Source organism: Eupeodes corollae, chromosome 3, assembly GCF_945859685.1.
Source record: "Eupeodes corollae chromosome 3, idEupCoro1.1, whole genome shotgun sequence".
Lineage (NCBI taxonomy): Eukaryota > Metazoa > Arthropoda > Insecta > Diptera > Syrphidae > Eupeodes > Eupeodes corollae.
Window position 1 is genome coordinate 10,006,807 of NC_079149.1, and position 24,415 is coordinate 10,031,221.

General features: G+C 32.6%; 3 protein-coding genes across 3 annotated transcripts in view; 2 read left to right on the plus strand and 1 right to left on the minus strand.

The window, feature by feature from the left end:
• The first annotated feature begins 826 nt into the window (after positions 1 to 826).
• LOC129952435 (uncharacterized) lies at positions 827 to 6,954 on the plus strand. The gene is made up of 4 exons (XM_056065008.1): positions 827 to 1,160; positions 1,233 to 1,321; positions 6,201 to 6,351; positions 6,649 to 6,954. The coding sequence occupies exons 1-4, from the start codon at positions 992 to 994 to the stop codon at positions 6,765 to 6,767; spliced, it is 528 nt and encodes a 175-aa protein (XP_055920983.1). The 5' UTR covers positions 827 to 991; the 3' UTR covers positions 6,768 to 6,954.
• Positions 6,948 to 24,415, minus strand: part of LOC129952430 (pre-mRNA splicing regulator USH1G) — a 104,015-nt gene continuing 86,547 nt past the window's right edge. Inside the window, exons 2-5 of the mRNA XM_056064999.1 lie at positions 8,528 to 8,671; positions 8,240 to 8,461; positions 7,264 to 8,169; positions 6,948 to 7,201 (exon numbers count right to left, since the gene is read on the minus strand). Of these exons, the coding sequence (XP_055920974.1) occupies positions 7,036 to 7,201; positions 7,264 to 8,169; positions 8,240 to 8,461; positions 8,528 to 8,671 (1,438 nt within the window). The 3' untranslated portion in view covers positions 6,948 to 7,035. The remainder of the gene's footprint in view (positions 7,202 to 7,263; positions 8,170 to 8,239; positions 8,462 to 8,527; positions 8,672 to 24,415) is intronic.
• On the plus strand, positions 16,165 to 22,487 carry LOC129952433 (uncharacterized). Its single transcript, XM_056065006.1, has 4 exons — positions 16,165 to 16,461; positions 16,515 to 16,600; positions 22,019 to 22,169; positions 22,233 to 22,487. Exons 1-4 carry the CDS (start codon positions 16,293 to 16,295, stop codon positions 22,370 to 22,372), a joined length of 546 nt encoding a protein of 181 aa, XP_055920981.1. The 5' UTR covers positions 16,165 to 16,292; the 3' UTR covers positions 22,373 to 22,487.

Genomic DNA, 24,415 nt, shown 5'->3' on the forward strand with positions numbered 1-24,415 from the left:
AAAAAACCGTTAAATGTTTGTTTTTCAAAAAATATACTTCTTTGGAATCACGTTACAATATATTATATACAATTTAATTTAAGTCTCTAGCGTTTTTGGTTCGTAAGATATTTAGGGTTAACCAAAATGTTCACCTTTTTTTCAAACTGCTATGGTAAAAAAACCACCCACGCAATTTTTTTGAGAGCCCTTTCGGCATCTTTCTGCCTTATTATCTGTATATTAACATTTATTTGAAGTCGATATCTCTACTGGTTCTTGAGCTATGGACGACAAAAAAAACGTTGCGAACGTACGGACATCTTTCTAAAAATCTTTTATTTAGACTCTAAGGACCTTGAAACGTCAAGAAATGTCAAAATTTTCAATTTGACAAATCGGACCCATTACAATAACTTCCTATGGGAAGTTGATAAACAATTTAGAATTTTATCAAATACTTTTTTTGTCTTTTTCCGCCATTTTTGCTCCAAATCGCATTTGCTTTAAAGTTATCAAGAAAATTCGTAACGCTATTTTTTATATTTGCGCATCAGTTTATCCAACTTTGCAATAATGAACAATTGACATTTTAAGTGATGCCAACTATTTGCGTTTATGAACGTCCTACTGGTTTTATCTTTATTGATTCTTCTATTACGTATGATGTACTTTCAAATTAAGCTCAAATAGATTTAAAATATTTTGCACTTCATTCGCAATTAATATTGTATCATCAACTATGGCAACCCTATTTTTTATAATGCAAAAGTGTAATGTAATTCATTTAAATAAATTTATAGTAAAATGTTATGGTAAGATACTTTTCTAAGGCGTAATAATTCCACAATTGTTGTTTATTATTTTTAAATTATTACAAGTTCAAGTTCATTGCAATTTTGATCGTGTAAAAATTGATAATCGTATATCGAAATTATAAAATAAAATAAATATAAACTAACAAAAATCATTTTTAAAGATCTTCTCAAAAAATCTAGTTTTAAAAAACGATATGGCTTCAAACAAAAGGGGATGCTTTTGTTTAAGCCTCCGCACAGCTGCATTGTTTCACGGTTGGCTAAATATTATAGTTTTAATTTGTTTAATTTGTGTAACATTAAAACAGATTTTTTACAACAATCCCGATGCTATGCTAATAGAAATGTATAATATTTCTTTAAGTAAGTTTTTAGTGCAATTTATAATAATGTTGATATTGTTTTTTAATATTTTATTTTATTGTGTTTTCCCAGGAACTTATTATATTCAACAAGTACTTTTGTTAATTGTACATTTATTCGATATTTTTCTGTGTGCATTAGTAATCGGTGGAATAACATTGGTAAGTGTGTATAAATAATAATTTATGTATACTCATATTGTTTTTTCAAACAAAGTAGATTATTTTGAAAAACGATACTTACCGTTTTTTTAACTCTTCATTTTAAAAACCCAAGATTTCAGTAAAGTCAACATTCATCCCTACATTCTCACTAATCTTAAAAAGATATTTTACGGAAAGACAATATGAGGATTTTAGAAGACTTTCGATAAAAGAAAGTTGAGTTTGATAAATCAATTTATATTTTCAATTTTTCCGAAATGTGACCTGCACTGATAACTATCTAATACCCAATTTCCTTAAAAAATCAAAAATTATGTTTCCCCTGAAAAAAATACAAGATGTCAAAAATAGTATAATTTGTAGTTTACAAATTATTTGGAAATTGGATGGTATCATAATTGTTCAGTACTTAGATATAGACAGTCTTATTTTAAAGAATTCACTAAACAGATGAATAGCTATGCTGTGTATAAGGATTTATATGGACTCCATGTAACGTTGCGAAAATTCCCACTTATACAAAATTCTGCTATGAATTTTAGTTATATAATGCTTATATGTCAAAATGGGACAATCTATTCCATTTATCTGTCTATCAAATCAACTGTTTGTCATAACAAATCAAATATAAAAATTTGCCTAGTTATGAAGAACTGCTAAGGCTATAATAGTTATTTTGGCATTTTCATAGCTGGTAACAAAATGCGGAATCTTTGCTTCCAGTAGCCAAAGCATCTTTCCACCGTGTTTCGTGTAGCTATATGAGATATATTGAATCTTATTTTAGCATCCGTTCGTGGATTCAAAACGGGGTGAAGAAGATATTAGTAGAAGGGTAACCACTATCCCCAAGCAGACTATCATTGAACTCCCCATCATGAAATCTTTGTTTAGTTCTGCTTTCCCTAAAAATTTGTGAACCATAAGTGGTACTTCTCCAGCGGCAAAAAATGTCACTAATTTTTAGGGATTCGTCTTATGCTACTTCGATATTCAGCAAGAAGTACACTTTTGCGTTTGTATAGTAATGGCCTGATGTGTTTCCTACTTTTGGGATTCTTATGTGGGTACTTTTAAATGTCCCCAACCACCTCTGGAAACTCCCGTATTTCAGCAAACTTGTTCATAGTTCTTAGCTGGTCCAAAATAGAAGTTGACATTTAAATGAACAAAGGTATTTTGGTAGCTAATGCTCTTGTCACTCGCTTACAAATTTGGCTAAGCGCAGGTTGGCTAAATACGTGGATGTCTGCTCCATCGTGTTAAACCTATAAACAAATCATAAAAGGTATGGACTGGTTCGAACATTTAGTACAAACTTACCTCGTTCCGTCCCCTATATCTTATTGCAGCCATTGGCGCTGCTGAGGTCCGAACGGATAATTCCAATTATTTATATAATATTCTCTTTCGAAAATCTATATTTTTTTCTAAATTCTTCGTTTCTTAGGCTCATTGGGTTGAAACTTATTTTATAAACCATCCGCCTTTTTGGAGTTGGTACAACGCGATTTAAATTATTAAAATCATTAATAAAAAAGAGGCTGGGATGCGACCCACAATGATAACTTCCATCTCGTCTGTCAAATTGTCTTGCTTAAAAGTTTGTCCATATGTACTCGTATCAATTTTTACCTAATTTGCGTACTATTTTATGTAGATTTAATTTTTTATGAAAAAACGAACTATTGGATTTTTATATAAAATTTACTGAATATCGAAAACAAAATTTTCTGTGAAATTAAATAAGTTTGAAGCCAATATTTAAAATTTTTGAAAAGATATTTGAGCCGAAAATCAATTTTTACCAACTTTTGTTTAATGCTTTTTAGGTTTGTAATTTTGTGTACCAAAAACTGTCACTTAGATTTTTTTCAAAATTTGACTGAATTTTAACAACAATATTTTTTTGAAAAGATATTTGAGTCGAAAATCAATTTTTACCAACTTTTATACATTTTTTTTAGGTTTTTATTTTTTGTAAAAAAAACTGTCAATTCGATTTTTCTCAAAATGTCCTAATGTTGAAAATAATATCTCTTATAAGAAAAAATTAGTTAAAAGCTATTGTCTCAAAGTTTTTAAAAGATATTTGATTCGAAAATCATTTTTTACCAACTTTCGTTAATTTTTTTTCGGTTTTAAATTTTTTGTAAAAAAACTGTCAATTCGATTTTTTTCAAAATGTAACTGAATGTTGACAACAATATTTTTTGAAAGATAAAAGTAAATTAAAGCCAATATCTCAAAGTTTTTAAAAGATATTTGAGTCGAAAATCAATTTTTACCAACTTTTTTTTAATTTTATTTAGGTTTTTATTTTTTGTAAAAAGAACTGTCAATTCGATATTTCTCAAGATTTTTCAAAATGTTAAAAACAGTATTTCTTATAAGTAAAAACAAATTTGAAGCCTAAATTTCAAGTTTTTGAAAAGATATTTGAATCGATATTCAATTTTTACTAACTTTGAGTAATGTTTTTTTTAGATTTTTTATTTTTTATAAAAAAAACTGTCAACTCGATTTTTCTCAAAATTTTATCAGATGCCAAAAACGTTATTCTTCGTTGCACAAAATTGTTTTGGAGATGAAATCATATTTTAGTCGTAAAATTTTTTTTTTCAGTTTTTTTTTTGATTTATAAAAAAAAATTTAAATGGATTTTTTTCAAAAAATATTCTTCTTTGATATCACGTTACAATTTGTTATATAAAATTTAATTCAAGTCTCTAGTGTTTTTGGTTCGCAAGATATTGAATGTTAACTAAAATGTTCACCATTTTTTCAAACTGCTATGGGAAAAAAACCACCCACACAATTTTCTTGAGACCCCTTTTTGCATCTTTCTGCCTTAAAAACGTCGCGAACGTACGTACACACGCACGCACAGACATCATTCTAAAAAGCTTTTATTTCGACTCTAGGGACCTTGAAACGTAGAGAAATGTTCCTCCTTGAAGTTAAAAAAGAAAAAAATAGGTTTTTTAGTCAAAAATCGGGAATACTCTCAAAAACAGCCCAATAGATTTGTATGAAATTTCCTAAAATTATTGTTTTTTTTCAGTTTTAAAAATATTTATTGATTTTATTGCTCGAGAAGTGTAATCAGTTTTTTGATTTTAATTTATCACAGGAACTATAGTGAACCAATTTTTTTCTAAACAAGCTCTTATACCTTGTTGTTCCATAAGTTCCTTTAAGGGACTTAAATACCATTAGACAAGAACTATATAATATTTCGAAGTCATTGTTGTTTAATTTAACTGGCCATAATATTAGCTTAGTTAAAAATGTAGTTTCATTCAAAATGACCAACCTAAGCTTTAATGTCATCTCCTTACTCTGTCTTTAGAATTGAAAAAATCCCGTAGAAAGTCTTTTAGGCACGTTCTCTAATTCTGACCACAAAAAATAATCTTAATGATTAAAATATGGAATTCCCGAGAACAAATTTTAAGTTTCTCTAAGACGTAGTTGACCCCAAAGCATTTTTGTGTTTACTTGCCTTTATTTGTCTAAGCAAAAATTCTGTAGAAAAATCCGTTTATCTTCATTAAAAAGGGTATTTGTTAAACCCTTTACGAGGCCCTCAATTACTTCTCTATGGTATAAATTTTCATATTCTTTCCCAAAAATGGAGAGATTGGACACACTTTGGATTTAGACTTTCAATCAAACCATTTCAAAAACGTGTCACAGAAAACGCCCTTTGATAATTTCCACTTTTTAGCGTCCAAGTATTAACAAATGATCTGTAGATGCTCCTTAATAAGCATTGAAAGAAATCAAGTGCATTCTCTAGACATTATCTTTCTCTTTCGAAAGGGTTTTAGTTATATTCGTCCACGACGTTCCCATACTGCTTTCAAAAACATTAAAATGTGGAAAGCTAAAAGACGACTCCTTTTTGGGCTGTCATTCTTAAACACACAGCAAAATAAAGGAGTATTCAATTCCTGAACATTTTTGCTGTTCCCAGTTATTTTACATAAAGACAATTTTGGATCCCTTGAGCAACAAGGCCCTGAAGTTTTGAAAAATAATTTATTGCCCGACATGTTTATAATATTTGATGACCAAAAACTCTTAATTTTTGTTTTAGGTTTAAAAAATATGTTTTTTTCCATATCTTATATTTGAAAACCAGTTTCAAAATTTTGAACGGAATTTAAGAGTAGAACGAGTTTAAGCGCTGAATACATTTTTCTACGATCTTGAAATTATTAAAAAATTGAGTTTTAAAGAAAATGTATTTGAAGTCGATAGCTTTATTCTTTTTTTTTTATGAGTAGAGAAACGTCAAAACAACTTAAAAAGTTTGTTTTGGTGCTTCTAAACTTTCAATAAATGTTTGAAAAATTATATTTTCTAGATCAATAAAATGCATTAACTCAAATCGATGAAGTTATTTACGAGTTAATATTTTAATCACCTTAAGACCGACCTTACACTGTTATCAGATTTTTCAATCTTACAATTTGTCAGTGACAATATCAAAACAGCCATTGTAGAAGTGTTTCTGACAATTGTTAGATGTTATTGGTATATATTTCATTAGCTTATTTCACGTTCGCAAAACCATTTTAGCTAGAATATCTAATAAAGAAAATATACAGATTTGACAAACAACCTGCTGATCGTGTGAGTAGACAATTTTTCACTGACAGCTATTGTCAAATTACTGACAGATCTGTCAAAATTATTAGATGTTCCAATAGTCTGTGTTCGTAATTTTAGGCTCCTGGTAATTTTCAAAAATTTAATATTTCTTGATAATCCATTATTAAATTCATCTTTTTAAAATAAAATAAAATATAAAATCAACAGATCTTTACTAAAAATTATTTTGTTTTCATTCTTTAAATGTTCCCTTTAGAAAACGCATTATTTGATATTGCCTTGGATTGTTATAAGAGCGATTGGACTTATTATCGTAACACCTCTTGTTATAACAACTATTGCTTTCGCTGTAGTAATATTCAAGATAGAAATGATTATAATATCAGTGATTTATGCATTAATTGTTGGTAAGTTATAAGAAATGTGTTTTTTTTTCATGATTTTCTTCAAAAGTACAACATTTTGTGTCAAATTAACTCTTTCAAATGTCATATCCCACTTCAAGTTGTCAAATTTATTTTTGACACGTAAGTGTAGCCATTTTTAAATAGACTCTTTCAAATGTCATAACCCAATTCTTGTTGTCAATTTAAATTCTGACACATGAGGGTAGACATTTTATAATTTCTGACATTTGTAATTTTGACAACCTTTGCAATTTATTTATTACAATATCAACAATGAATTACTAATTTCTTTTGCAGGTTTATTTATCTGGTCCTGGACCATAGTTTATTCATTTAATAAAGAAATTCGTGAGACATTGAAAAATTCATTGCCAATGTCATCAGCTGTGCCATATTTTGAATACCAAAGAAGATAACCTGGACCACCACTAGCACAGAATAACCAAATATGTGCTCAATAAAATCATATTTTTTCTTATTAATAACCTTTCGATTTAGTCTAAATTATTTGTAAATATAAATAAATAAAATCAAAAAAAAAGTTTTTGTACCCTGTTTAAACAGGTCCAAATCTTTTGAAAATAAAATCTTTAAGGAAGGAAATTATATCTTTTTTATTATTTATGATTCTTTCAAAAACTGTAAAATGGAAGCTTAGACATAATTTTAAGGATATTGTTTGTCTTATAAGCGACTATCTTGAATTGGTCCTGGATTGGCGAGAGCATTGCGTCGTTCTTGAATGGCAAAAGTTAACTTTCTGAATGGTCCCAGAGGAAGTCCAAGAGACTTAAGATCTGCCTCAGTCAAAAGCATTAAAGTATCCAAATCAATTTGTTGTTTATGAAATCTGTTGAAATATTTTCAAATAAACAGAATTATAAAAAAATCATATGTAATTTTGTAACTTACACTGCCAAATATTCATCCAAACCCCAGACGGCTAAAAATCTCTGAATGGGACTACCCGAGTCCTCTTGGTCGTCATCGTCACTGAAGCAAGCACCTTCGGAATCAGAGTCCGATATGTTTAAGAACGACCGTGACTTTACCAACCTTGATTTCCCAAGTGTTCCAATCTTCCGAGATGTGTTAGCAGAATTCGACGAATCAATAGACGACGCTTCGGGATGCAGTTGACTCAGAGCAGCTGTCACCGATCGCCTGAAGGCAATACTGCCCAGCATCGGTCTATCGAATAGGCCAGTTGGCCGTTGCAAGAGAATATCATTGCATGCTTCATCATCGTGCTGCGCAGCCAGAAAATCTGGCTGTGAAAATGATCTCGATAAAGTTCCGTAGCCGATGCGTGGAGTTTCCCGTTCGGTGTCACTATTTGCCTCCATATCAAAGACATCGGTAAGTTTGCCTCTTTTGCCGGAATCTTCATTCGAACTGAATGTTCCAACATAAAGAACTTCCGAATCACGCTGAAGTCCAGTCAGGGAGGTTATGGTCCTCTTTCCATCCGATTCGATTTCACCGATTTTGAATGTGGCATCATTTTCTCGGTCTCGATCTCGGCTCTGATTTTTCATCTTCGAGACAAGAACTTTCTTCTGCACCGCTCCGACTCTACTCGATATAGATCCACCCACAAGATCACTAAATTTAGCACCGTTAATTGGTTCTTTGGGCGTTTTATTCAGGTTACCCTGACTTGACCAAATTTTGTGTTTAATAGCTGCTAACATTGTCGATGGTTTCGGTTTCATATTTTCGTATTCTTGTTCGGTTTTTTGCTGGCGTTTCAGATATTCCTTGATGCGTTTTTCACAATTCTTCTCAGCGATTTCTTTCATGGTCTTAGCCTTTTTTCTAAAACAAAATATAAACACCATCAGTGAAAGGGAAGGTTGGTAAGGCTGGTAAGGCGCTAAGAACTTACCTATCCGATGCTTCCAAATTAGCTGTAGCCGCATCTAGAAATCTCAATATTTCATCTCGATTATTGATGGCAGCCAGATCTTTAGCACTGTGTTTGTCAATATCCAAGGCGTAAATGTTGACTCCGAATTTTAGGAGAAAATCAACACAATGCATGTGACCTTTAGCCGAAGCCAGATGGAGGGCAGTATTTCCAAATTGATCACATTTATCGGGATCACCCCTGTATGGAAAGAAATTTAGCTTTATATGGAAGATTTTGAAATAAGTTATTTTATTGGAAATTTACCCTCTTCCAGCTAATAAACGAAGGGCATCTAAACGGCCTTCAAAAGCTGCCCATAGCACCGGTGTCATTCCATCGTCATCTTTTGTATTGGCATCTTTTCGCGTTGCTTCTTTGAGTAAATCTAAGAGGCCATCTTTTGCTGCTCTGAAAATAATAAAATAACACAGTTTTGTTTTAAAATCTTTTTCAAATTCATTCGAAATTAGAAGAATTTAGTGCCAGTGGCAAAAGGTTTCAATTTCTTCCCTTAGAGTTAAGATATTTCTAAGGGTAAACTGTAATATCCAGACATTTTTTTAAGAAGTAATAAAATGTCTTTACATAAAAAACGACCCTGGTAAACCACAGACGTTACGATGAAAATCTTAAAGAGCAAGTTTCCAGGACGTATAAGCTCAAAAATTATTTGTGATTTATCTGCAATAGATTTATGTACATTTAAAAAGTAAATCCGTAAAACATTTACGAGGTCAAAGCTGAAATACGAGCTAAAAAATCTGTTGGTTCACTAATTTTGTATCACTTCGTAGACTCGATTTTGAACCTTTTTTATATAAAAGCCACGCTTGAAAGTCATAAGCATTTATTTGAGATTCTTCATCTATTAATTAAATATCTAGTTCAAAATGAAAAAATTATGGAAACCACGATTGGAAAACGTTCGTCACTCTTATAAATCTGCTAATAGTAATACCAGGCAAACGAAACAGGAGCAAAACAGCATCAAAAATAAGTTCCAAAAGAAATACAACTCGGGACAAGCTGCTGTCATTGACAATGGTCAAACGTAGCCTAAGAGATACTGGACTATTTGGACGAGTTAAGTTCGACTTTCCGATTGTATGGTGTCTAACGTAAGGCATGGAGGTGGTTCTGTGATGGTTTTGGGAAGTTTCTCTTGAAGTGAAGTTTTAGATTTGACTCACGGTATTGGATAAACGAACAAGGAGGAGTAGTACAAGAAGATTTTTGGAGAAAACGCTGTGATCCCTGAATTAAAATTTATTGGTCAAGGATTTGTATTTTAACAGGACAATGAGCCTAAGCACACATTCAGGCTTTGGCGGAATTACTGCAGAGATAGATTACAAGTCATCACATGGCCACCGAAATCACCGGATATTAACCCTAAAGAGTTATTGCCGAAGGAGCTTTAACTTCTAATCTTGTCCACATTGTTCTAAATTTGTATTTTTTTGGTGCAAAATATAAGCTAATATGGGCTTAGACCCCAAAAACCGATTTTGACCTAGCGCACTCTTTGCGAAAACTAATTTTTTTAAAGTTTATTTTAGGTTTGTTTGCTTTTTTCTAAATATTGTTCCAAGTTGTTGCAACTTTATGTTTAAGATTACAAACATTATGGACAAAATTGAAGAAACTTCAAAATTTTAATTTTTCATATTTTTGTACAGACTCTAAGAAGTTTCTAATCTTTGTGTTAAAAAATTAAAGTCGTGAAACGTGTATTCGAAAATATATTGGCTAAAATTTTCTTTTAAAAAATGCGAATTATGGCTTACATTTTTAGATTTGTTCTTAAGCTGATAGAGTTATTCCTCTAGATTTTTAACAGCATACCAAACGCCGCTTTTGCTTTGCCGTCTTATTCGGTTCCGCCTTCGATGGCAACGATGCTTGCTTCCAAGGTATTGAAAGCTCATCAATATTGCCACCGGTTTCGAGAAAATATTTATTTGAGAAGATGGTCGGGTTCCGTTTTGCCGGAATTTATTTTCAGGCCCACAACTTTTGCTTCTCTCTCCACACTTGTTGTCATTTGATGGAGATCCATAATCCTATGAGAGAGTAAGCAAACATCATCCACGTAATCCAAGTGCTTTAAATAGGATGTTAAAGTCCATTGGATCCCTCCGCTACCTGACAGAGCTGAGCGCAATACATCGCTTATCACCAACAAAAACAATATTGGTGACAGAATACAGCCCTGTCTGACTCCGCTTCGGATTTTAAAATCATCTGACAACCTTCCATCGTGCAAAACGTGACACTTGGATCCATCATATGCTGCTTTGGTAATAGCAATTAGTTTTTCTGGGATGCCTCTCCTCCGCAAAGCTAACCAGATATACTCCCTGTTAACGGTATCAAAGGCCTTCTCGAAGTCGATGAACAGCAGGTGTAGTGGTGATCAATATTCTACGCATTGTTCAATAATAATCCGCAGGGTGTTAATATGATCAATACAGGAGGATCCAGCGCGGAATCCTGCTTGTTCGGCATCGAGTGAAGCGTCAAGGTGTTCTCTGATGCGTTCCAGTATAACTTTTGCTACTATTTTGGCAACGGCTGGTAGAACGCCAATTCCTCTCCAGTTTTCGCACTTTGTAAAATCTCCTTTTGGAGATCTCGACGATAATTCTCTTCTTCCACTTATGGGGAAAGCTTTCGGTAGTCCAAGCTTCTTTTATAAGCGGATGAAGCAGTTTGCTTGATGACGTTGGTGCTGCTTGTAAAAGCTCTGCGGGAATTCCAACAAGTCCTACCGCTTTGTTGTTCTTTAGTGCTTTTATTCCGGCAACGATCTCATCTTTACTGGGAGATCCGCTGCGAATTCGGGGATTAGTTTCTTCAGGCGCTTCAGAAGGTATCGGTGTTCTTTCCACCTTCTGACTTGCGCTTCCACCGAACTTATCACAATACCGTCTACTTCTTTTACCAGGTGTTGCTTTGAGCTGTGTGTACCGGTCAGCTCTTTAGTTATTCTGTAAACGGCCCTGCTGTCGATCCTGTTGTAAAATATCAAACACTTGACTCCAAATAAAAAAGCATATTATTACGATCCAGTTGCGCACTTAATCTTTATTTTAGATAAAAATCAGAATCTATTCGAGATTTATATTCCACAATTTTTAATGAAAAATACTCCAAACGTAATTGATATACAAAAGGCATGTTTCAAGACGTACTCCTAACTTTTTTTGTATTAAATATGAAGAACCTTATGGAGACTATAACATGTTTAAAGGGAGCAATAATGAAATAGTTCCACTTTTTGTGTATTGCCTTCCTTTATGAATTAGTTTAACAACGAATAAAAAGAACAAAATCAAATCAGTGACAGTGTTGCCAATTGAGCTCTCCACCACAATTCTGCTTTGTCATAATTTTTTGACATTTATTTTTACTTGTGACAATATGATCTATATGGCAATTCGAGACATCGTCGTGTTAAAAATAAAAATTCTCTCAAGAACTCAAGAACAGATTTTAATGAAATTTTCCATAAAATGTTTGAAGTTTAACTTGGCTTCTTTAAAAATATATATTGTTCAGTATTGGGCCAAAAGTTTTTCATAGAAGCGTTTTATTGTTTTAAAACTTTCTAATGTCCTAATGAACCGATTTAAATATTTGTTTCAAGTATGATAAACTTTATTTATTAAATCTAAGAAGAAAGGTACTATTTTTGAACAGGCTCTTTGAATATAGGAACAAATTCGTGTGACCCAGTCGTGTACTTAATTCGTTGTTATAATCTAGTGAAATATTTTGTATGGTATATGATATGATAGGGTATGGTATAATATATCCCCAACCACTTCCAAAAGTTGTGGCTGAAACACAAACACGCTTCAGCTTCGGCTGACGTTTACGAGTTCAGCCATAGGAATTTAATGAATGCTATCACTATGTAGCTTCGACCCACGTTTCGTTTGACAATCGTAAGAAAATAACGTAATGTTAGGTAATGTGACTCTAAACGGAAGCTCTAGTTCAAATTTGCTGAACATTTGCTTTGTCTGACAGCTCAACAGCTGTAAAAAAGTCAACAAACAAAATAAATTTGCTTTTGGAGGGATTCCCATTGGTTATTATAAGCTGTTTAAGCTACTTCCGTGATAAATCTAGTTTTTTTCGATTTCAAAACTCATATTTTTATTTTTATTTTGAGAAAAAATAACAGCTGCTAATGACAGAAGTGCCATTTTAGAAATGTCATATTGGAAGTGTCATTGGGCAGGTTCAGCCAACATAAGGGACTTCTTTTGTAGTCAACTTCATTCTTAGAACGTACATTTTGACCAAGGCAACTAGGTATTTTTCGAGCGTCATGAATTTCGAATTCAGAACTTTACTTCGCAAAATCTCTACTTTAAGTTCATAGTACAAAAAGTTCCAACAAAATTACTGTTTTCAAAACACTCCTCAGGCAAGCCACTGGTCCGTCAAATATTAGTTATTTCTTTTTCGAATTGACAAGGAACCCATTTACAGAAAGCATTAAATAAAGTTGTGCAGAAAATAAATAAATCAAAGAGTAATAAAGTTCAGCTTTGAGTTGAACGAAAAAACATTATTAGCTGTCATTTTGATAAAAGTAGACTTGACTTGATAGTTAGGGAGATTTTTCTTGACTAACTTTCTATTAAAGTTGCCTTAATTGGAAGGTAATTTTTTTTGGCAAATCAGGTACTAGATACTTTCAAGTCCTTTAACATTTCCCCATTAAAAATAATTGAAAGGCGTAAAGCCAAACGGACAAGGCTGCCAGTATGGGTTGCAGCAAACGATTCATTGACATTGACGTACGAAATGTATTGTTTAACCTAACAGATATGTTGCGTTGTTTTGACAGCTTAATGGCTGAATCACAAACACGCTTCAGCTTCGGCTTCGTCTGCGTTACGGTGGGCCTGCTTCGAGGTTGCTTTGAATGACATTTCTATTATTTCATCCCTCCAAAGAGCAAATATTTTGCTTGTTGAAATTTTTTTACAACTGTTGAGCTGTCAGACAAAGCAAATGTTCAGATAATTGAACTAGAGCTTCTGTTTGGAGTCACATTACGTTCTTTTCCTTACGATTGTCAAATGAAACGTGAAGTCGAAGCTCCATTGTGATAGCATGCATTGAATTCCTATGGTTGAACTCGTAAGCTGAAGCGTGTTTGTGATTGGGTCATAATTCACGCTGCCAGGTCTGTTCAATTACTTGAACTCAGAGCTTACTGAGGTTTACTTTATATTTTGTTTGCGTTTAATAGATTTAAAAATCGAAAAAACTTTCACAGTTGGCGTCATAAAATCGTGAAAATAATTTACAAAACTTTCAGTTATTGCACCATCTAGTTGCAACTAAACTAGAGTGAACAATCCTCATGACGAGTTCGGAGCACAGCGATGCACTATGGTATCGAACATGCCTACGATTGACAACTGCTGTCAACGGACCTGCAGGAGAGAAAATCAGAAAAGTTAAATGATCAGCTGATTTTTGCGATGCGTCAAGTAAATACGTTGCTTATGGGACATTTCTTCATCGTCAAGTAATTTTCATTATCTTTTTAGAACTTACTTTCGTTGATGTTAAGCTGATTAATTCAAAAAAACACGAAATATTAGTAACACATTTCGAAAAATCTTAAGTTGAAAAACCCGGTCCATGAGACCGGCGTCACCATTGATCAAAGTCAAATTTGCGTCACCAATGGCGGGCTAAAGGTAGATCCTCCCTCATTTCGAAAGGCAGAGCGTTGACCGCATCAAACGTTCAATTTGTATGGATGTAAAGTTGTAAAGTAATGGTTGAAGCAAAGTGAACTTCATTCTTAAACACCATAAAATTAACGAATAACTTTATGAACTTTATTTTTTAAAGCGAATTTCCGAAATAACTGAACAAAATGTCAACACAATTTGACATTATCAATTGTCAAACCATAGACAACAACCATTGAAACTTTTTATGCAGCTAAACGGTGATTTTTTAAGTGCTTGAGAACTTTAAAAAAAAAAACGCATAAAATTTGCAAAATCTCATCGATTCTTTATTTGAAACGTTAGATTGGTCCATGACATTTAATTGAAGATAATTTCATTTAAACGTTGACCGCGGCTGCGTCTTAGGTGGTCCATTCGGAAAGTCCAATTTTGGTTAACTTTTTCCAGCATTTCGGCCGGAATAGCTTGAATTTCTTCGGAAATGTTGTCTTCCAAAGCTGGAATAGTTGCTGGCTGATTTGTGTAGACTTTAGACTTGACATAGCCCTACAAAAAATAGTCTAAAGGCGTCAAATCGCATGATCTTGGTTGCCAACTTACCGGTCCATTCCTTGAGATGAATTGTTCTCCGAAGTTTTCCCTCAAAATGGCCATAGAATCGCGAGCTATGTGGCATGTAGCGCCATCTTGTTGAAACCACATGTCAACCAAGTTCAGTTCTTCCATTTTTGGCAACAAAAAGTTTGTTAGCATTGAACGATAGCGATCGCCATTCACCGTAACGTTGCGTCCAACAGCATCTTTGAAAAAATACGGTCCAATAATTCCACCAGCGTACAAACCACACCAAACTGTGCATTTTTCGGGATGCATGGGCAGTTCTTGAACGGCTTCTGGTTGCTCTTCACTCCAAATGCTGCAATTTTGCTTATTTACGTAGCCATTCAACCAGAAATGAGCCTCATCGCTGAACAAAATTTGTCGATAAAAAAGCGGATTTTCTGCCAACTTTTCTAGGGCCCATTCACTGAAAATTCGACGTTGTTGCAGATCGTTCGGCTTCAGTTCTTGCACGAGCTGTATTTTATACGGTTTTACACCAAGATCTTTGCGTAAAATCTTCCATGTGGTCGAATAACACAAACCCAATTGCTGCGAACGGCGACGAATCGACATTTCACGGTCTTCAGCAACACTCTCAGAAACAGACGCAATATTCTCTTCTGTACGCACTGTACGCATTCGTGTGGTTGGTTTAATGTCCAATAAAGTAAACTGAGTGCGAAACTTGGTCACAATCGCATTAATTGTTTGCTCACTTGGTCGATTATGTAGACCATAAATCGGACGTAAAGCGCGAAACACATTTCGAACTGAACACTGATTTTGGTAATAAAATTCAATAATTTGCAAGCGTTGCTCGTTAGTAAGTCTATTCATGATGAAATGTCAAAGCATACTGAGCATATTTCTCTTTGACACCATGTCTGAAATCCCGCGTGATCTGTCAAATACTAATGCATGAAAATCCTAACCTCAAAAAAATCACCCTTTATAAAAAAACGAGAATCTCGACCGTTCAACATCGAATTGGGAAGCAGCTGACAGTTTATGTGAAAATTCAAAAAGTTAGTCAACATTTTGAAATTGTTCTTTTTCTTTAATAATTATTCAATTCAAAAATTGCATTCATATGGACGTTGATTAGTCTTCAACCACTGTTTCATAATTTTAAAGCAAAAAAATTCCAATATTTTGCTCATTTCCAGATCTTTTTCAAAAATATCTCAAGAGAATGCAAAAGCTTTTTTCAAGTTGTTTTAGCAAAATAAACTTCAAAAACTCTTTACTTCTAAATGAATGTACCAAAATGCTGGAAAATACCTAAGTTCTTTTTTTTTTATTCAAAAAATTGAAAAATGAGAAAAACGTGCAATCATTTCTTTTTGTTTGCCAATCTGAAATAAGCGTGTACAAAAAGCACGATCGCGGCAACGCCATCCACCGTCGTCGTCGCGACCCACCGCGCCTGCCACCACCACACAAGATCTGCTCAACTTCAAGGTAATTATAGTAGAAACTTGTTTTTCATAGCATCAAGTATATTCCACATCATATGACGACGACGACGATACCAACCACGGACTCACATCACAGCTCCGATCTCATCAGTAAAACCTTAAACTAAAGCAGTTGCTTGCGAGCGTTCAATCGAAGAGCATATAATTTGGATTTCGCGTTGTATTTTTAAAAATTATTTCAAAAATCGAAAAAAAGAGAAGAACCCAATTTCAAACATCATGACTCTCACAGGATGCTGCTGCATGAGCCTTCGTACCGCAGGCTTGGTTCTTGGTTGGCTGGGCTTAGCGATATCGGCTATAACTATAAGCAGCACAATGAATCATCTATCTAGATACGATCCCGAAGATGATGAATATGAAAGCCCTTCTAAAGCTGAGACTATTCGTAAATTAGTTTAAATTCAAAGTTAACAATTTTTTTAAATAATTTCTTTACAGAGACCCTTCGATGTGATATCATATTTTTGTCAATTTCCGTCCTAAATGTTCTCATAACTGGCTTACTAATTAATGGAATAACTTCGGTAAGTATCTACATAGTAGCAACATAATATCTACATTTAAATTATATGTTTTTTCTTCAAGTCTTTTATGTGCACTTTTATATTATTGTACGACCTATCAATTTAAAAAAAAAAAAAACATTTTCATTGTGATTTCTGACGCCAAGACGCTAGAGAATGATGAATGTCTCTGTTTCTTCTCTTTCTTGTTTGTTTTCTTTTATTATTTTTCTTGTTGTTACTTTATTTTATTTGTTTTGACTTTTTGTAAACAAAAGAAAAAAAGATATATGTACCTATAACTTGTTTGAGGACTGTGATAATAATAAACCGGTCCATTTAAAGCACTTATCGTTGGAAAAAAGTTGTTGATGTTGGGAAACCCCAAATTTAAAGTCAACAAATAATAAATAAATCCTGTAATAAGATGCATTTTCGTATTCTATAGAAAAATTTAAATAAAATTAAAATAACTTATTAAATTCTGAGAAAGTAGAAACTTATAATTTAGACAGAATTATAAAGAGTCTGGTCTTTACTCCTAGAATTTGTGCATTGATTAAGGGATAGTTACTAGAGACATTACCACATTCCGTTCCGCTTGTGTATCCACAAATTTTAATTATTATAATTGATGTTTTAGATAGCTTTGTAATTAAGTGAATTTTTGTAAGTTTTCCTTTCCGTGATAGTTGAGCATTTATCTTCTTCGGATATTTCGTATTGCTTTTGATATGTATATATACATTTTAAAAAGAAATACGTCAGAGATTTTTCTAAAACTTTAACAAAATATTAACAACAATGTTCTTTAAACATTTTTTTTTTAATTTAAAATAAATTGAGTTGAAAAACAATATTTCTTATAAGATAAACTAAGTTTGAAAGCTCTAACTCTATTTTTCTAAGAGATAAAAAATAAATTGGGCGGCGCAGCAGTCCGTTTAGAACTAGGGCCTAGTGACTTACAACTCTCAACCATTACAAGTTGTCAAGAATGGAGGGGACCTACAGTTTATATACCGAATCCGAACGGCTAATTTGAATAAGCACATTTTCATGACAAGAGTTACTCTTCGGGAAATTGTAAATTTCTCGCAAGAGGCAGTACCCGTGAGAAGACTAAAGATGGCATAGGCAGGGATCGAACCCAAGACCTCTGGCATGACAGTCCAACGCACTAACCATCATGCCACGGGTACTACTCTAAGAGATATTTGAGTAAAAAACCAATCTTTACCAACTTTTAGTAGTTTTTTTTTTGTAAAAAACGTTACTTTGATTTTTTTTCCAAAATTTCACAATATGTCAAAAACGTTTTTTCTTCGTTACATTTCCTTGTTAACAAAATATTCGTCTCTAGTGTTATTGACGTCGTTAGTGTTATTGGTTCGTGAGATATTTGGTGTCAACCAAGATTTTTTAAACTCTATAATACAAAAATCTAACGACTTTATTTTTAAAGAAGTCATTTTAGCAACTTTTGATGCTTTTTTTCTAAAAAAAAAAACAATATTTTAAAAGTACTGATATCGACGATGAAAAATGGTATTCAAAACGTACGAACGCACGTAGGCACAAATATCACTTTAAAAATATTTGATTAAGATTCAGGGCCCTTGGAACTTTGAAAAATGTGAATGTCATTTTTAACTTCCCATAGGAAGTTATTGTAATGGGTCCGATATGTTAAATTTAAAATTTTGACATTTCTCGACGTTTCAAGAGTCGAGTTTCCCTAGAGTCGAAATAAAAGATTTTTAGAAAGATGTCCGAACGTTCACAACGTTTTTTTCGTTGTTGATAGCTTAAGAACCGGTAAAGATATCAACTTCATATAAATTTTGTTATACATATAAAAAGGCAGAAAGATGAAGAAAGGGCTCTCAAGAAAATTGTGTGGTCGGTTTTTTTTACCATAGCAGTTTAAAAAAAAAGATGGAAAGTTTAATTAACCCTAAATATCTCATGAACTAAAAACGCTAGAGAATTGAATTAAATTGTATATAATATATTGTAACGTGATACCAAACCAATATATTTTTTGAAAAAAAAAATCCTATTAACGGTTTTTTTTATAAATCAAAAACACTGTACAAAAATTAGGCACCTCGAAAATTTTACGAATACAAAATGATTTTATCTCCAAAAAAATTTTGTGTCGCGAAAAATTAAATTTTTAACATCTGATAAAATTTTGAAAAAAATCGAATTGACAGTTTTTTTACAAAAAATAAAAACCTAAACAAAAAAATTAATAAAAGTTGGTATAAAATTATTTTCGACTAAAATTTCTTTTCAAAACCTTGAGATATTGGCTTCAAACTACTTTTATCTTTTAAAAAATATTGTTGTCAACTTTCACTAAAATTTTGAGAAAAATCTTTTTGACAGTTTTTTTTACAAAAAATAAAAACCTAACAAAAAAACAATGCTAAAACTCGACTCAAATAGCTTTTCAAAAATTAAAAGTAATGTCTTCAAACTTTTTTGTATTTCCCAGAAAATATTGTTGTCGATATTCAGTAGTTTTTTTTTTATAAAAACCCAACAGTCCGTTTTTTCATAAAAAAATAAAATCTACAAGAAATAGTACGCAAATTTAGTAAAAATTGATGTTCGGTTCTTGATATCTCTCAAATTAATTTCATTCACCCAATTTATAAAAATTTTAGAAATGCTACTAAGATTGGTAAAAAAAAAAATCGACTTAAAATCTATTAAACAAAACTAGATTTTGAAACTAAACTATTTCTTTGTATGAAAAATTTTATTGGTAATTTTAAAATTGGTAAGAATAATTCAACAAAATTTTTTTTTAACCCAACACCTACAAACTTTTAAGCAAGACAAATAGAAAGACGTAATTGGAAGTTATCAGTGTTGGTCGCATCTTCATCAGCTTCTTTTAATTTCTAGTTAAATTAAATAAGAGACCGAATTAATAACTTCCCATCGGCACCCCCCAAAATGTACAGTGATATTTTATTGTAAGAAATCATTTCTTTTATTTTTTATTTAGGGAAGTTTAAACTGTTTTCAGTTGAGATGTATTCGAGAAATTAAAGAAAAAAATTAGTATTTTTGACAGGGCTTTAATTCATTTAAGAAATACTGTCGTAAAATTTTAAACAACATATTAATAAGTTCTTAACAAATTTCTAAATATTTAGCAAATTGCTGAAGATTCCAATATTCTAAGCCTTTCTTTTAAATTTGCTAATTAGTAAATTCCATTTATTTAAAAAAACGGTTATTCGAACATGTCTAAAACGTGACAGTTCGTTTAAATAAACAAAGCAAATAAACTTAAATGGACCTATTAATTGAAATTTTCGTTTAGAAAGTGGACCATTCCATCCCCTGCTTCTATACGATTTATTTGTGCGTAGGTAAAGCCTTGTGTTTAATTACCAAAATCAGCATATTCCTTCACAAAAAAATTTGTGGTACAAGTTCTTGAAATTCCGTTGAAACCCTTAACCTACAATTTGTTAATCGATCTGATTTGTTTTGATTTTCAACCAAGATACGAACTGATTGATTAAAATTTTCTATCATCCAGTTCTTCGAAGAGACTTGCTAGGAACTCAAAACATTTTTTTGCACAAAACCAATTCCTCAACTAGTCAAAATCTTCGTCTTTCAAAAATATTTTCTTAATTTATTAGAAAAAATCTCATTTCGTGATTTTAATTTTAGCAAAGTGATAGTTTTTGTATTAGCCATGGCGTGATGGTAAGTGCGTTGGACTATGATGCCAGAGGTCTTGCGTTCAATCCTTGCCTGTGCCACATAAAGATTATTTTACGGATACTGCCTCTTGCGAGAAATTTGCAAACCCTTCAAGAGTAATCCTAGCCATAAAAGCAGCTCTTTCTCAAATAAGCCGTTCGGATTCGGCTTCAAACTGTAGGTCCCCTCCATCAGTGAGAACATTTCTCGAACACAGGAATAGTTGAGAGTTCTAAGTCACTAGGCCATAGTTTTCAATAGAGAGTTTACTAAATTGTTAAAAATGTATTTTTCCTTGTTCCTAAAATACTTATATTGAAATTAATATTTTGCACATAATTCAATAGTTTTTAAATCAATATTTAAATATTTATATTATAATATTTAAGTGTTATATTTTTTACCTTATAGATATTCGAGTCAAAAATCTGTTTTTAACAATTTGTTATAATTTTGTTAAGGTTTGTATTTTTTGCAAAAAAAATGCGAACTTGATTTTTCGAAATTTTACCAAATGTCAAAAACGTCAATATTAGTTGCATACAGTCATTCTGGAGGTCAGTTCCCTTTTTGTTCGTAAAATATACTACAAGTTGAAAAATATTTTACATAATACCTACTATATAATGATATCTTATGAGAAGTTAAAAACGATTTTTGAAGGAATTGTTATGTGCTGAACTTTTCCAATCTCTTAGCTTCTTCTTCAAGACAAGTTCCTTAAAGTAAACTATTAAAAAATAGAAAATAGAGTATTTTCAAGGCTTTAATAAACAAGACCTAGTTCTTAACATCAATTTTTCTAATTATTTTTCATAGTGAAAGTTTGTATTTTCTAAAAGCAATTGAAATATTTTTAGTGCCTCACTTAGTTTTCAGAAATTTTCAAATTACTCGTAGTTTTAAGGTTAATTCCTTGGTTTTGCTTCCGCATTAAAATTTTCAACTTTAAAAACTTGATGTGATAGTCTTCTTGGGAAAACCGATCTGTTATCACAAAATGAGCGACAAAAATATGAACGATTTTAAATCAATTCAATTAATAATTCAATATGACAACTTTCATAAAATAAATTATAACATTCATTATTATTTTGGCAGAAAGCTACGGGAGCAAACATTTTATCATAACTTTAATAAACATAATGTGTCTTTAAGCCTGTGCTTACCTAAGCTCTTCCAGCTGGGCCTTAAGTATCCACTATTTCTGATGGACTGGACTTAAACAAACTTAAGCGAGCGACTTCTGTTCAGTTTCGTAAAATTTTGTTAACTTACAAAATATTCAGCTTTTTAATGAAATCGCGCAATAGTGCCCGTAGAAGTTCTAGAGACCTGTTCTTCCTTGTTTTTACCTAAACGAACTTAGAAGACTTTTACCCTTTTTAACTCCATTGACTTCAGTTAGACAGACAACATTTATTTCCATTCTGTCATGATTTTAAATAAAATAAGCAAAACTATATATTTTAAAAAATGTCCACAAATTTTGTGACACCCTCTTTATATTGACATTGAATTGACTGATTACATTTACAAAAACTAAAGAAACATTCATTTTAGCAGAAATGTTTAACAACAATCGTGATGTAAAGTTGATTTTCTCAAAGACTTAATGCTTAAAACGTGATTTCTTTCGAATAATAAAATTAAAGAAATGTATTTTGTATTTAATTATTTTTTGTTTGTTTTTCTTATTTTTAGAACAAGCATCGTTTTCTCTTACCATGGCTTATAGTTAAAGGCTTAGGCCTTTTGGTTATAATTCCCCTTGGTTTTCTAATTCTGGCTGGATCAACATTGACTGCTGAACCAATTCAAATTGTAGCCTCCCTTCTTCTTTTATTGATTATTGGTAAGTTTTGGTGTATTTTTTTTTAAATATATTAAATTTAATTTTTTTTTAAATTCTTTTTAGGTTTTTGTTGTTTATGTTGGATGGCAGTTTATTCACTTTACAAGGAAATTAAAGCATCTACTGGAAAGCAATTGACATTCTTTGAAAGTAATGCTATTAACAGTGGAACTATACCTTATCAACTATTTGAAAAATATTAAGACAGAGATAGGGTTGAAAGAAATACAGTAGAGCGGGTCATTATTTCGAATATTATTATTATAATATTTTTTGTTTGCAAATTTTTAATAAAGTGTTTTCTTATATAAAATTAAATTGAAAAAAAAATGTATTAATAAATGTTTTGAACAAAAGATATTAAAATGGAAATATGAAATATATTTATGAAGTAAGTAATTCAACAAAACCTTATCATTATTCCAATTTGTCCTTATATTTTGTCCTATCGACTCTTTATTGTAAGCGATAGTTTATCCATATTTAAATCATTTGTAACAGTAATGCCAAGGTATTTGTATTTTGGCACACACTCAATATTTTTGCGATTATAGCTCCATTTTCCATTTGATGCATTACGTCCACCGTCACTTTTAACAACCATAACCTTGGATTTACCTATATCAACTATTAACTTCCATAGCTGATAATACTGGTAAGCCCTGTGTATGCGTAATGAAACGAATAAGTGGACTGTTCCGATCGAAAATAAAAACGCGTGCTTCGTAGCAGTCATGAACCAAAAAACTAAACTTTTATTTTTATATAGAAGGACAGAGACAGACATTTATTACAATATTTTGATCTTCCTTTTGTTGTTCTTCTTCTTCTATGCTGTTTCGGTCTAGGGTTCGAACGCATTAAGGCTGCAGCGTAAACATCCTCCCGCCGTTGAAGGCCGGCTTCAACCAAGTAATAGAGGACATAGTTTGCAAATTGGCCGCTTAAATTCACCCTTAGCTGTAACGACGGACGCAACTCGTACAAGTCCATCTTGTCCGGGATAGGTTTTGACGATTCTTCCGGTAAGCCATCGGCATGGCGGTTGATTTTCATCCCTTATGAGGACTACATCGTCTATTTCGATATTTTTAGACTTCTCTTGCCATTTTGACCTCTTGCGCAATTGGTTGATGTAATCTTGAGACCATTTTTGCCAAAAACCATGAACAAGAGATTGCAGGTATTGCCACCTATTCGATAGTGAAATTTTGCAGTTTAGATCGGTTGGATCAGGCACAGTCAACAAAGGTCTCGAGATCAGAAAATGCGCTGGGGTCAAAGGGTCGACATCACCTTCAAAACGAGCGCACAATGGCCTTGAATTTGCACATGCCTCGATTTGGCACAAGATCGTTGAAAATTCTTCGTAGGTCACTGATGTGTTCGCCATCACTCTTCGTAAATGAAATTTTAATGTTTTAACGCCGGCCTCCCAAAGTCCACCGAAATGCGGACCATGAGGCGGTGAGAAGATCCAATTAATTCCGTTGGTGGTAAGTTCACCTGTGACGTCAGTTTGAAAGCTGGTCAATTGAGAAGATTCGCCCATTCGCGAAGGGTTTGATTGGCGCCCATGAAATTTGTGCCGTTGTCACTAAAAATAGTATGGCACTTACCACGCCTGGCCACAAATCTTCGCAATGCAGCTATGAAGGCTGCTGATGAAAGCTCGGTGACTACCTCCAAATGTATGGCCTTCGTTGCCATGCAAATAAATAAGGCCACGTACACCTTATATTGCTTCGCACCTCGTCCTCTCCAAGACCTGGCCGTAAATGGCCCAGCATAATCGACGCCGGTATTGCCGAAGGTCACTCCCGGTTCCAATCGTTGCTGGGGCAAATTGCCCATCTTCTGTTGATAAGGTATTCCTCGTTGTCGTACACATGTAGGGCACTTATATACGCATCGTTTGATTACATGATGAACACCGAGAATGAAATAATTAAGATGCAGAAGATACGTCATCTGTCGTATTCCGGCATGCATATTGCTTATATGACAGTCGCTGACAATAAGCGTCGTAAAATGATCATCCTTGTGAAGAATGATTGGATGCTTCTGATCGAACGGTATTGAAGCGTTTTTCAATCGCCCTCCTACGCGGAGTATTCCGAATTTGTCGATAAAAGGATCCATAAATCGATATTTACTCTTTTTCGAGACCGCATCAAAGTTTTTTAAACAATTTATTTCGTCGAGAAAGTACTGGAATTGCGAGATCCGAACGAGAGCGATTTTTG

Excerpts from the sequence above, each read along its gene's own strand:
- LOC129952435 (XM_056065008.1), top strand. The coding sequence starts at position 992 with ATGGCTTCAAACAAAAGGGGATGCTTTTGTTTAAGCCTCCGCACAGCT. Across the intron at positions 1,322-6,200 it reads TAATCGGTGGAATAACATTG|AAAACGCATTATTTGATATT; the intron begins GTAAGTGTGTAT and ends TGTTCCCTTTAG. Across the intron at positions 6,352-6,648 it reads GATTTATGCATTAATTGTTG|GTTTATTTATCTGGTCCTGG; the intron begins GTAAGTTATAAG and ends TTTCTTTTGCAG.
- LOC129952433 (XM_056065006.1), top strand. The coding sequence starts at position 16,293 with ATGACTCTCACAGGATGCTGCTGCATGAGCCTTCGTACCGCAGGCTTG. Across the intron at positions 16,462-16,514 it reads TTCTAAAGCTGAGACTATTC|AGACCCTTCGATGTGATATC; the intron begins GTAAATTAGTTT and ends ATTTCTTTACAG. Across the intron at positions 16,601-22,018 it reads TAATTAATGGAATAACTTCG|AACAAGCATCGTTTTCTCTT; the intron begins GTAAGTATCTAC and ends TCTTATTTTTAG.